General features: G+C 40.8%; 1 protein-coding gene across 3 annotated transcripts in view; it reads right to left on the bottom strand.

Annotated features, from left to right (window-relative positions):
- Positions 1–14,083, bottom strand: part of CRTAP (cartilage associated protein) — a 44,597-nt gene that overhangs the window by 13,084 nt on the left and 17,430 nt on the right. The window contains exons 4-7 of one of the 3 annotated variants that reach the window (XM_063114194.1): positions 12,055–12,183; positions 9,634–9,779; positions 8,324–8,407; positions 925–2,222 (exon numbers count right to left, since the gene is read on the bottom strand). In XM_063114194.1, coding sequence (XP_062970264.1) covers positions 2,169–2,222; positions 8,324–8,407; positions 9,634–9,779; positions 12,055–12,183 — 413 coding nt within the window. In that variant the 3' untranslated portion in view covers positions 925–2,168. Of the gene's footprint in view, positions 1–924; positions 2,223–5,621; positions 5,711–8,323; positions 8,408–9,633; positions 9,780–12,054; positions 12,184–14,083 lie in introns of those variants that run through there. The other 2 variants (XM_063114195.1, XM_063114193.1) reach the window with 2 other exon arrangements.

The following is a 14,083-nucleotide window of genomic DNA, read 5'->3' as shown; positions in this document are numbered from 1 at the left end:
GCAAAGGCGATCTCCCCCAGCAGGAGGCCATAGAAGATCTGACTCACTGCTGGGCTGCAGGGTGCCCTGATTGGAAGGCTGCTGTGCACCCAAGTGCATCCATCAGTAATAACATTGACTCCTGTGACCAAACAGTCCCCTGGGGGTACAGACTATGATGACCTAGGCAAATTCAGCCAAAGACAGCAGTGTCTGGACTCACGCAGTAAGCTCCTAACCGGTCTCCCTGCTTCCACCCTTGCTCACTGTCAGGTTTTTCGCAGCAGCAGCAGTAGGGTGGGAAATCTGGTTATGGTATTTGAAAGGTGGGGCTTTTAAAAGATGATTAGATTGTGAGGACGGTGCCCTCATGAATGGATTAATCCATTCATGGAGAAATGGGAAGGAGAGGGAATGAGAAAGTTACATCTCTCTTGCTCTGCCCATTCTCACCATGTGATACCCTCCTACGCTGCAGAAGAAAGACCTCACCAGATGTATTTTCTGGACCTTAGACTTCCCACCCTCCAGATAAATTTAGTTTCTTTATAAATTGTGCAGTTTCAGATATTCTGTTATAAGCAGCAGAAATGGACTGAAACAAAGCCCTATGCCATCTGTTTCTCCCCCACCCACACACATGCCTCTCTCCCTCCGCTCCTGCTGTTCTTCCTCTGCTCGGCCTCCCTGCTGTTCCCTGATCACATCGAGCTCGTTCTCACTTCCAGGTATTGCACATCCTGTTCCTCTGCCTGAAATGCTATGCTCTGAGACCTGATTACCTAACATCTCGGCAGGAATGTCTCTTTCTCAGTGAGGTCTTCCCTGACCACCCCATTTAAAACTGCAGCCTCATTTCCAGGCTTCCTTACCCACTCCCCTGCTTTATTTTTCTCCATAACAATTATCACCATCTGATACCATGTATATATTTATTTCTGTTTATTTGTTGCTTTTGTCTCCCTGTAGAATGTAAGTTCTGTGAGAGCAGGGATTTTTTTCCTGTTATTCTGTGCAGAATCTCCAGTGCAATGCCTAGCACAGAGTAGGAACTCAATAAATATGTATTAAAAGAATGCATGAAACTAGATACCCTCTGCTTTTCTTCTATTTCCAATTCTGAGACTTATAAGTGAGCATTGTTCTCAAATGGGATTAGCCAACCATTGTAAGATTTTGGAGATGCAAAATTATTGAGCAAAAGCCACATTTCTGTACTGTACACCTCTACCCAACTTGTTTTTCAATTGGTGCCAGAATTGGTACAGGTCAGACCAAGCGAAGACCATCATGAGGCTTGAAGAAGTTTTTAGCCTTTGTCTTCGACCATCTTTCCTGAATGGGGAGAAAGGAGATTAAACTCTAGAAGAGCAGAGAGGCCAAAGTAGGTTCTCACAATTATCATCTTTTAGGAGTGCTTTTGTTATTTAAAAAATAATACTGATTTTTCTGGGGAAAAACAAACAAACTGTCTTCAAACCAAAATGGCAAGAAAGGCAGGTGTGAACATGGAGAAGACAAGTGTGAACATGGAGAAGACATGAACATGGGGAAGACAGGTGTGAACATGGGGAAGACAGGTGTGAACATGGAGAAGACAGGTGTGAACATGGAGAAGACATGAACATGGGGAAGACAGTTGTGAACATGAAGAAGACAGGCGTGAACATGGGGAAGACAGGTGTGAACATGGAGAAGACAGTTGTGAACATGGAGAAGACATGCGTGAACATGGAGGAGACAGGCATGAACATGGGGAAGACAGGTGTGAACATGGAGAAGATATGAACATGGGGAAGACAGGTGTGAACATGGGGAAGACAGGTGTGAACATGGGGAAGACAGGCGTGAACATGGGGAAGACAGGTGTGAACATGGAGAAGACATGAACATGGGGAAGACAGGTGTGAAGGTAGGAAGACAGATGTGAACATGGGGAAGACAGGTGTGAAGATGGGAAGATAGGTGTGAAGATGGGGAAGACAGGTGTGAACACAGGGAAGGCGGGTGTGAACACAAGGAAGGCAGGCTCACTTCTGGTTACATGTAGTGAGAGAGATGGGGCTTCCCTTTTACTTTATAAAGTATAGGGAAGGTTTTGAGGTATCAACAACCTAGGCTTTTGGGAAAAGGAGGACAAAGAATCTGTTTCCTGAATGTTGAGAGGAAGTCTCTTTGGTTGCTGTGGACTAGCCAGTCTCCTCCAGTTCCAAAAGGTCATCCACGTATTCCACAACCTCTCCCTGGAAGAGACAATAAGGCACCTCCGTTAGGTGGCTATCTGCTTTAAAAGTGCTGGTGAGCAGAGGCAGTTCCAAGAGGCCTCTGCTGGCTGGCTGCTTGGGCTGAAACAGGTTTTTTCCACTGGCCTGGGGCCCAGAGGACCTGACTTCTCCCTGTGGAAGGGACCTGAGCTTCCACTCCTTGTGAACTTGGTGTCAAGTGCTTTGAGACCCCCAAGGATGGCCTATGTGAGGCGGACAGTCCAGCCACCCTCAGAAGGCCCCGTCTAGTGTCCCCTCCTCTGCATGTCACTCTGCACCCCTTCTCCCATTGCATTAGCAGTTCTCCTGCAAGAACACTTCCTGTCTGTTCACTTCCTGCCTCGACCACCAGACCACAAGCTTTGCAAGGGCCAGGGCCTGGCACACAGAAGGTGCTCAATAAACCTCAACCTGAAGCAGCCCAGAACACTTCCTGATGTCCTTCTCTCCACTGACTTCTCTCTCACAACCCACCCAGGCCACCGGCTGCTGACACTCATTCTCTTTACTGCAGAGAATGAGTCTATCACCAAGGAGGCCAAGGTGGTCAGAACAAGCCAGCCCACTGATGCCGACCACTCCTGCTAACGCTTGGCCTCCATCACAGAGTTCATCATCCCAGGCCAAGAGCCTATTTGCTCCTTTTGATATTTTAACAGAAAGATTTATAAAAATCACCCAGCATTTGGAAATAATTGGAAAATCCATCAAGTACAAGAAACATAAAAGAGGGTATTATTATTTTCACCAAATATTTCTGCCATGTCATGCCTGAAATAAGAAATTCAGATTATGGGAGTAGAAGACTATAGCTTGAAAAAACCGTGTTCTTCAGCTGCTTTCTGGACCCTAAAAGGAAAACATGGCGTGGTAGAGGGATTACATGCATAACCATGACATCTGTATAAGGAGTTACTGTTTCCTGCCGTGACCCGGGAGATGAAGGTATTGTTTGCTTTTAGCTCACTCATAATGTGTCCAGGGCAATACAAATTAAAGAAACGCATCCTGCTGTAGGCCTGTTGCAGTGGATGCTGCTGGTGCCTCGCTCAGGTCTCCTTCGTGGTGCATCTGTCCCCCAGCTGCTGTGAGGGCTGGTGGCTAATGGCTGAAAGCTACCCCTTCTCTGGACAATTGTCCTTTGCCAAAAGGAGCAGCCTCACCAGGGAGGTTACACACCAACCCTTTCTGGCAGATGACAAACAATGACAGACCGGCAAGGGGGACTACAAAAAGCAGGAAGAACTCTGTGGTACAATTCATGCTCCAGAGCTTCCTGGGATTAAGCTGAGCCTAAGTCCAGCTGAGACCATATATTTGCTGAGCCCCTTCCTCTCCCCTCACTTCCTTTCCTACCTGAGAGCACTCCCTCAGTTAATCATTCCAACAAATTATGTTCTACTTTTAGACCTTCCTGAAGCAAACAATCATCAGAACCTGAAACTTGAAGCATCTATTTCTGCCTGCTTTATAAAGTTTCTGAAACTGTAATAAGCCTCTGCAAAATTTATAACCAGTAGGCAAACATTCAGCAGCACTTACATCATACATTTCAACTCCAGAAAGATAATAAGGAAGACTGCCACACATATCAGTAGCTAAATTATACTGATGCTTTGTTTCAAAGCAGTGTTATGTCCTTTGGAAAAATTAAGGATCAAACTAAGGATTTTATGTAACTGATTATATTTTCATTTCAAATTATTACTTGCCATAGTAAGAAAATAGCTCCTTCTTTAGAGATGGTTTAATTCTTTCACAGTTCTAAAGCCTCAATTAATAGGCAGACTACTCTGGACCTTCAAGGGAGTCTTTTCATCATGAAAGTGCCAAGTCCAAGAATCCTAGGAATTTTAAAGCCCGGAATAAGCCTGGTCTGTTCATTGGACAATTACTAACCACCTGTGTGACTACAAACAAGTCACTCTACTTCCTGAGTTTGTTTCCTCATCTGGGGCAGGAGAGAGTTTCACTGAATCTCATGAAAAGTCTCTTCTTGTTCTAATATCTATGATTTTTTTTCTTCTAAATATGTTGTTCTTGTAGATCAGAAGCCTACAAACTGTTCATAGCCTTAGACCTAGGAATTCTACCACTGGGTTACTTACCCTAAGGAAATGACCAAAAAGATAAAAGATTTTGTCATTACTGTGTTATTTATAAAAACAAAAAATTGGAAGCAAACTAAAGGTCTATAAAAAGAGCTTTATTTCTAAAAATGCTAAATTATGCAGTATTATTCATTAAAAAGTCATGTTTATAATGAACATTAATGGGCTGGCTGGTTAGCTAGTTGGTTAGAGTGTGATGCTGATAACACCAAGGTCAAGGGTTTGGATCCTCATACCGGCTAGCCACCAAAAGAATAATAGATAGATAGAACATTAACTTACAAGGAAACAAAAATCATGTGACCATCTCAGTAGGTGCAGAAAAAACATTTGACATAATTCAACACCACTTCATGATAAAAAACATTCAACAAATTAGGAGTTAAGGGAACTACCTCAACCCAACAAAGGGCACCTACAAAAACCCCACAGCTACTATCATACTTAATGCTGAAAGACTGAATGCTTTCTTCTAATGTTATTCAGGATTGTACTAGAGGTTTAAACCAGGAAAATTAGGCAAGAAAAATAAATAAAAGAGGTCCACATTGGAAAAGAAGAAATAAAACTACCTTTATTCATAGATGACATGATCTTGTATATAGAAGCTTCTAAGGAATACACATATGTGCAAATACACATACATACACATACACATACTATTAGAACTAATAAATAAGTAAGGCAAGTTTGCAGGATCAATATACAAAAATCAATTGCATTTCTATTCTTTTAGAATAGATCTGAAAATGATTCCATTCACAGTAGCATCAAAAAAGAATAAAATACTTAGGAATAGCAAAATAAGAAACCACTGTGAAAGAAGTTAAAGAAAACCTAAATAAGTGGGAAGACACCCCATATACATGGATCAGAAGACTTAATATAATTAAGATGTCAATACTACCCAAAGAGATCTACAAATTCAGTGTGATTCCTATCAAAAATCCCAGGTGCCTTTTGCAGAAATTGACAAGCCAAACCTCATAATTCATATGGAAATGCAAGGGATCCAGAATAGTCAAAACAATGTTAAAAAAGAAGAAAAGTTGGAGGACTCACACTTCCAATTCCAAAATGTAGTTGAAAGCTACAGTCGTCAAGACAGTGTGGTACTTGCATAAGGATAGAAATCTAGATCAGTGAAACAAATTGAGAGTCGAGAAATAAACGCTCACATCTATGGTCAATTGATTATCTTCAAGGGCACTAAGACAATTCAATGGGGAAGGAGGTCTTTTCAAAAAATGGTGCTGGGACAACTGAAAATCCACAGGCGCTGGCCAGTTAGCTCACTTGGGAGAAAGCGGCACTGATAACACCAAGGTCAAGGGTTCAGATCCCCCTATTGGTCAGCTGCCAAAAAAACAAAACAAAACAACAAAATTGGAATCTCTACCTAATATCATATATAAAATTAATTCAAATAGATTGTAGACTTAAATGTAGCAACTTAAAACTGTAAAAATCTTAATTAAAAAAAAAACTGTCAAAATCTTAGGAGTAAAAAACAGGATTAAGTCTCTGTAACCTTGGATTAGGCAATGATTTCTTCGATATGACACCAAAAACACAACCAACAAAAGAAAAATAGATAAATTAAATTCCATCAAAATTTCAAACTTTTGTGCTTTAATACGCCATTAAGAAGGTGAACAGACAACCAAGAGATTGCAAGAAAATATCTACAGTTCATATATCTGATAAGGGACTTCTAACCAGAATATCTATACAACCCAATCATAAAAGGAAAAGTAACTTAATTTTTAAAAGGACAAAAGATTTGAATAGACATTTCTTCAAAGAAGATGTACAAATGGCCAATAAGTACATGAAAAGATGCTGAACATTATTAGTTATTTGGGCAATGCAAGTCAAAACCACAAGGAGATACTACTTCACATCCACCAGGATGGGTATGATAAAAAAAAACAAAAAAAACAAACAAACAGACAATATCAAACGTTGATGAGCATGAAACAAAACTGGAACTCTCATACACTGCTGACAGGAGAATAAAATGGTACAACCATTTGGAAAACAGTCTGGCATTTCCTCAACCAATTAAACAATACAGTTACTCGATGACCCAGCAATTTCATTCCTGGGTATATACTTATATATATATTCCTAAGTATAAGAAAATTGAAAACTTAAGTCCAAAAAAAATTTGTGCACAAATGTTCGTGACATTATTCATTACATAAAATAGCCCAAAAAGTGGTAACAACCCAAATGTCCATAAAGCTGAAGAATAGATAAACAAAATGTGGTATATCCATACAATGGAATATTACTTGGCAGTAAAAAGGAAGTTTTACATGTAACATGATACATGCTACAACATGGTTGGACCTTGAAAACATTATGCTCAGTGAAAGAAGTCAGTCACAAAAGACCACATACCATATGATTTCATTTATATGAAATGCCCAGAACAGGCAAATCCCTACAGACTGAAAGCAGATTAGTGGTTTTCAGGGACTGGGAGAGGGGGTGGAGGGTGGTGCGGTGGGAGAAATGGGGAGTGACTACTAATAAGTATAGAGTTTCTTTTTGGGGTGATAAAAATGTTCTAAAATTAAGAAAGTAGTAGTGGATTCTATAAACCACTGAACTGCACACTTCAAAAAGGAGCATCTTATGGTATTTGAACAGTTTTGCAATAAAGCTGTTCTAGAAAAACATAACTAGGAAAACTGCTCATATTATAATGTTAAGTGGAAAAGGCATGATATATAATTACAATTGAGTTTACAATGAACAGACATTGAGAAATAGAAATTTAAAACTTCACAAAATTTTTTTTTTCTCTAAAAATAGAAAAAAAAATGGAAGGATATATACCAAAATGTCAGTTGTAGCTTGCTCCTAGATAGTTGGGAGTTCAACCCCTCCCCCTTTTTCTAAATATATTTTTCTGCACTTTCCAAACTATAGCAGCCAAACTTGTTGGTATCTGGCCAGCATTCCTTCCTTTGGAGGATGGGCCCTGCAGTGTCCTTGTGATCCTATCCCAGGCTCCGCTTCAAGGAAACCCAACCCAAGGCATGTGCATCACTTCCCAGCTTATAAAGCACTTCCACACGCAACACGGTGTTTCATTCCCACAACTCTTGGAGGGAGATAGTATTATTCCTGTTTTACAGATAAAGAGCAGAGGCTCAGTACTTTACGCCAGTGAGGGATCCATACCATACAGTGCTGCACCTAAAACCTGAGTAGTGGGAAGAGCAGACCTGAGGCTCAGGGCCCCTGGGTCTGGCCTGCAGCTCACAGAACTTTCTGTCCGTCAAGCTCCTCATCTATAACGTGAAGGGTCAGACCAGAACGAGCTCACAGTTCACTTCCAGTGCCAGTGGTGGCAAGTCCCCAGCCTTCTGAGAGCATTTTCCAGTTTGTTCCAAACTCATCTCTCTAAATATTACTCCTAATGATGGCTTTTCTGTGGCTAGGCTGCCCCACCACAAAATGACTCTACAAACAGTTGAGTCTTGGTCAAAACAGGACTCAGCTTAGTGAGACTTAAGCAGGAATTTCAAGAAATTCAGGAAATGTTAAAAATGCTTACAGCAAGGACATAAATTACCCCCAAAAAAATCCAGGACACTAGTTTAAAAAAAAAAATGGGGGTGGGAGGTTTCCAAGTATGTTCAGAGTGCCAAGCAATTAAAAATTTACTGTTTGTATAAAGTTAAAAAATGCTAGCTAGATAACTACTGTGGATTCCTGGAACATTGCTCCCCATGCATCTCACTATCAGGAAATGCGGTCCTTCAGCCTAGGTTTCCTCGAAAGCTGCTCTTTTCCACACCAGTGTTCTGACTTTCATTAGAACACCACAGCAACTGTCTTTCTCAAGGTCCCCTTCTGTTTCTTATTTCAGGGACAACTCAGCTTTCCAGTGATTTTAGCAAAGATGTGATTAACATTTTCTTAGCCAGACGTGTGCTAAGCATGAAAACTTACCTCATCGTCATCCATTAGATTTTCCTTAGCAAAGTCATACAGCTCTTTCTGGAGTGCAGTCACGTTAAAGAACTGAACTGCTTCCTGTTCAGACACAAACAGAACAGTTTATATGACCAACTTTTTAATGTTAGAGCTGGGAAGAGGGGAGAACAGGGTATAAGATTTATTTCTGGGGCGATGAAAATGTTTAGGATCAGAGAGTGGTAATGGTTGCACAACGGTGTGCATATGCTAACAACCAATGAATTGTGGTTAATTCAGTGAATCCTACAGTATATGAATTATATCTCAATTTAGGGAAAAAAAGAATGGCCAACCCCAAGTGAATGAGAGAGTTTGTGTGTGTTTGTGTGTGTGTGTTAGCAGTGAAGTGAGGTGTGAACAAAGATGTATTATGACACCCCAGCATAGCATATAGAAATCCCAATGAAAATACAAGTTAAGAGCAAAGAGCAGGTGGAAAAGATCTTTTGAAAATAATACAAGAGTACTTCAAAAAGCTCGTGGAAAACAGAATTAAAAGATGATATGAATATTTCCATGGACTTTTGGAAGACCGCACGTGTATAATTAATGGAGTTCCCTGACAAGCACAAAGCTGTGAGTTTGTCCATCGAGAGAATTAAATGATGGCACATCCACAAAAATCTTACCATGGAGCTGCTAAAAAAATAATAGTAAAGTAGGTATATGCATGTGATATGGAAAAATGTTTATGCTGAATTGTTAGAAAGATAAAGGAAGCTGCAAAAAGTTGCAAAATAGTATGAGCCTGCTTTTGTTAAGAACAAATGCTATATGTATGAGTATATGTATATGTATGCTGTATATATGACTAAATGTAGATCTATAAAGCAGGAGGTAAAGAGAAGGTGTGGGATTATAAGAGAATTTCACTTTCTAAGTAAAAGATTTCTGTAATGTTTGAAATTTGCAGAGTTTTTACAAATTCAGAAACCACAAAAAAGCAATAAAATATTAAAAGATAAAAAACTACAGAAAAAAATGAGCTTTCCTTCATTTCTGAAATCACGCTTTCTGCGGCTTGCTGTATCTTTCTAACAATTCACCGAGAACATTTTTCCATACTACATGCATATACCTACTTTACTATTTTTTTTAGCAGCTCCATGGAAGGCTCTTTGTGGACGTGCTGTCATTTAATTCCCTTGATGGACAAACTCACAGCTTTGTGTGTGTTTGTCAGGGAACTCCATTAAGGTACAAAGTAAGGTGCAAAGTAGTCTCCTGACAGCAAGCACGAAGAGGAGGACGGGAAGGGTAAGGCAGGGCACACTGGCACTCACTGGTCTGGGCTGGAAGTGCTCATCTGAGAGGCCCCATTTGTCCCTGTGGTACTGGTAATACACCAGGTTCTGCTGCATGACCTTGTCGTTCTGGTCAAAGAGCAGGTAGCTGACCGCGCAAGGGGCCGCATTCTTCAGGTCGTTCACTGGGATTAGGGAGAAGAGAGGAACAGGGAATCAGCAAACCATGCCCCATGATTCCTCTCACCAGCCACCCCTCCGTGGAGCTCAGCTTCCTAAAGAAAATGGTCATGAATGAGCCCCTTCTCCAAAGACCCTCCTTCAGAAAGCCTGCAGCCGAATGGATCAGCCCTGGGTAGGCTGGTCACAGGCTGGGTCTCCATGGCAGCCTGAAGGCCAGTTTTGAAATACGGAAGTTTCTTGTTAGGCAGATGCCTTTGCAGAAATGCGATGTACCACCCGAGACCCCTGGAGCCAGCCGGAGAGGGCTGGTTCCCAAGGCCTGGACAGCCCGAGGCTGAGGGGGACAGGGAGGATGTGCTCAGCCAACAAGCTCCCGTTTGGGGCCTGTGGTACCTGGGTCCCATCTGGAGGGGACCACAATCTCCAGTTTCAGGTGAGCTCTCCTGCAACCAAATCAGACCTGGAAAACCCAAAGATGGTGGACCTTTTAGGCTGGAAAAGATTTGAAAAGTCACCTGATCTTGCCATCTCTGGGGGATGGGGGTTCCCCCCTCTAGCCTACTTAGTGTTGCCCATCTGTGGCAGCACTTTCAGCAAAGAAATTTTGTAGGAGTTGTCTTGGGGATGGGGGGTTGGGGCCACAGGGGAAGAGGTGATGAGACAAGAGTCCTGGGTATTTATTCTGGTATATTCCACTCCAATTTTCAACTGAGGAACACTACTTTTGCTAAAGCCTGGATATGAATAAATTGTGCCACCCAGTGGATGTTTTCTGTAATGACAATTTTAAAGCCTGCGATTAAGGGGCATTGACTTTTCATACAGTCTGCAAGGCTGCTAAAGGGTTCAAATGTATATAGCACATGCCCTCCAGAAATGTAGTGTGGTAAGGAGTCTAGAAAGAGTTCAAAACAGGGTAGACTTTCAGGAAGCCAATTTCAGGAAGGAAATTTTACTCATACTGTTTACCTATAACCCCAGAATGCACAGATTTCCTGGAGAACAGCAAGCAAAGCTAGGGGCTTTGGTCTACCAGTGCTTATAAGTCTTTGCCACAGTTTCTAAGATGCAAGCCGTTTTGCAGCATGTGAGGGTTTCAGAGGAACAGTGAGCTGCCAGAGCCCATACACGTCTGGAACACTTCTACACTCATAATGCTCTAGCTTCGCACACGTACAACCAAACCATGCTCAGGGGGCTAGAAGATCTTATGGATTATGACTTCTATATATGAGGGTCTTCAAAAAGTCCATGGAAAGATTTGAATTATCTTTTAATTCTATTTTCCATGAACTTTTTGAATTACCCATGTATACCTATTTTTTTTTTTCTTTTAACCATCATCAAGTAATGCATTCAGTGTATCCTGAAGAGGACAGGAGGTGAGATAAAAGTGTAGGTGGCTGTTGCAGGAACAGAAAAGCCAACAAAGAACAAAATGACCACTGTGGGAAAGGAGGGCTATGAAAGCCAAAGTCACCTCTCACTCTTCCTAGGGCATCCCTGAGACCAGCCAATCCTGGGTTTGAAGGGGTGACCTGGAAGCATCTATTCTAGCCAGAAACCTGCCACCACTGAACCCTGGCACTTCTTCATTAGGGCAGAAAAGTTTCTGCTACAATTGTCCCTAATAATCTTCCTATGCTTGTAACTGTACATGCTGCTCAAATAAGTGGCACTTGGCAAAGTCAGTTACAGGGAAAGAAGGAAAAGCCTAAACAGACAGGCTCTGAAGTCTAACTCTGAACTACCTTCTCTCCTATATTTGCTTCCCTTTGCCCACTTAGAACATTCTGATTGATAAACTCGAATTTCAGGTTAAGGAAGGACCAGCAGGAATGAAACTCTTACAGTCTGAGAAGTAAAACCAGTGATGGGGATGGAGGGAAATAATGATAAAGAAAACAAACACTTCTATATTTGCTACGTGCCATTATGAATGCCCTAAGCATTCATGTCTCCTAACTCATTTAATCCTCAGGAAAATTCCATAAGGTTAGTACTATTATCTCCACTTGACAGATGGGGAAATTGAAGCATGGAGAAGTTAGTAAGTGACAAAGCTAGAATGCAAACACAGGCGTCCGGCTCCAGGGTTGTCCCCGGGATCATTAGACCATACTGCCTTTTTGTGCAAAGCATGGAACTAGAGGTATCAATGTGACCTTGATGAACTCCCAACAACCATAGGTAAGGGTTATTACCTCTAAGTTACAGATGGAAATGCTTGTCTTAGAAGGATTAAGTACCTCTCCCAAGATCTCATAGATTACTTACATTTATAATAAGCAAATTGCAAATAATGATACATGGTAGCCACAAATTTCTCAACTGGATAGCCTCCTATGACTGGGGTGAGGTTGTCTTCACACTGTATTTTGCATTCCAGAACTTCTATATAATGATCTAAAAAAACATACAATAATGCATCTGTTACTTTCTTAATATGCTACTTCTGCCTCCCACCAAAATAATAAAGGTAAAAGAAAAATATTCGTAACGCTTATGATAAGGAGCTAAAATCTTTAATATAATATAATAAGTTCCTTAAAATCAATAAGAAAAAGACAAACACCCACTATAAAAATGGCCAAAGATTGTTAACAGAAAAGAAATAATAAAATGACGAACATTGTAAAGAGATGCTGCAGCTCCTTTGTAATTAAGAAATACAATCACCTCTAAAGTCATTCAAACTGTTAAACTGGCAAAGTTTAAGAAATTTGCACCCAGTATTAGGGAGAGAATGGTGAAATTTATATTTTCATATTCTGGTGGTGGAAGCAAAACAAGAACAAACTTTTGGGGGCATAATTTGGCAAACTTTACCAACAGTTAAAATACACATATCCTCCAACCTCGTGGTCTACTTCTAGGAAATTTTCTTTAGACACAGGCAACATGTAAGCACTGTTTGTAACAGCAAACAAGCAAACTTGGAAGTACCTAAATGCCAATCAACAAGATGACAATTTAAAAACTATGGTACATACAAACAATACAATCTATACATCCTTTAAAAGAGAATAACATGATGCTAAATATAACAACATGGAAAGGTTTCAAAGACTAATTTCCTAGCTTTCCTTGCCATTCAGTTGGGGCCATATGACTAGTTGTGGCCAATGAAATATGGATAGTAACAACTAATAAGTGCCACTTCCAGGCATGGTCCCTAAAACTTCCCTTGTGACCCTTGGCTCTTCCCCACACCCACCCCTTTTCTCCTTTCATGCAGCTAGAAGCAAAAGACTCCAGGATGGTTGCACACACTGTTGGCAAAATTGTGGAGGAACAGGCAGTCTCAAACATTGCTGGTAGGAATACAAAACGGAGCCTTAAAATACTAATTTACAGAAACATTTACTCTTTTGTAATGTGATGAACTACTGATCATCCACTTTGGCTTTAAAAACACACCTCCAGGGCCGGCCCGTGGCTCACTCGGGAGAGTGCGGTGCTGATAACACCAAGGCCCCGGGTTCGGATCCCATACACGGATGGCCGGTTCGCTCACTGGCTGAGCGTGGTGCTGACAACACCAAGTTAAGGGTTAAGATCCCCTTACCGGTCATCTTTTAAAAATAAAAAAAAATAAAAAAATAAAAAAAAAAAACACACCTCCATACTTACCAAAAAAAAAAAAAAGCCTAAAATCATTGCAGTATTACATGTATTAGCAAAAAATTGGAACAACCCAAATATCTATCAGGTAGTTGAATAAACTATAGTACATCATCCCCACCTCCCATGGAGTACCTGGCATGGCAGCAAATAAAAAGGAATGACACAATTCCTATGTACTAATTTGGGTATATCATTAGGTGGAAGAAGCAAAGAATAGAATAGTGTGTAAAGTATGGTACCTATTCGTATACACACAACCTTTATAGGAAAAAAATGATTCAGACAAGAATACTCAGATGCTAAGTCAGCAGCAGGGGGTAGGAGGGGAAGGCAAAAGTCTGATGAAAACCAAGTTGTCACAGTCTTGTTAATAAGCAATTTCATAAGGAAAAACACTATGCTATGGAGAAACTAGAAACCGGAAAACATCTTAACCAAATGCTTAAAAGTTAACATCACCAATAAGGGGCAAAAAAACCACCAGGCACATCTGGGTGTGAGACCCTGAGAAAGACACTTATGTAATGTTCCAGCCAAAAATGCACAACCTGAATGTAACTATGGGTAAACATCACAGAAACCCAAACTGATGAACATTTATAAACTGGCCTATATTCTTAAAAAATATCATTGGCATAAAAAAGGCCAAAGAACTGTTCCAGATTAAGAACACTAAAGA

Source organism: Cynocephalus volans, chromosome 11 (assembly GCF_027409185.1).
Source record: "Cynocephalus volans isolate mCynVol1 chromosome 11, mCynVol1.pri, whole genome shotgun sequence".
In the NCBI taxonomy this organism is placed as follows: domain Eukaryota; kingdom Metazoa; phylum Chordata; class Mammalia; order Dermoptera; family Cynocephalidae; genus Cynocephalus; species Cynocephalus volans.
Note: the sequence above shows the minus strand (reverse complement) of the source record. Positions and strands in the feature narration are given on the sequence as shown.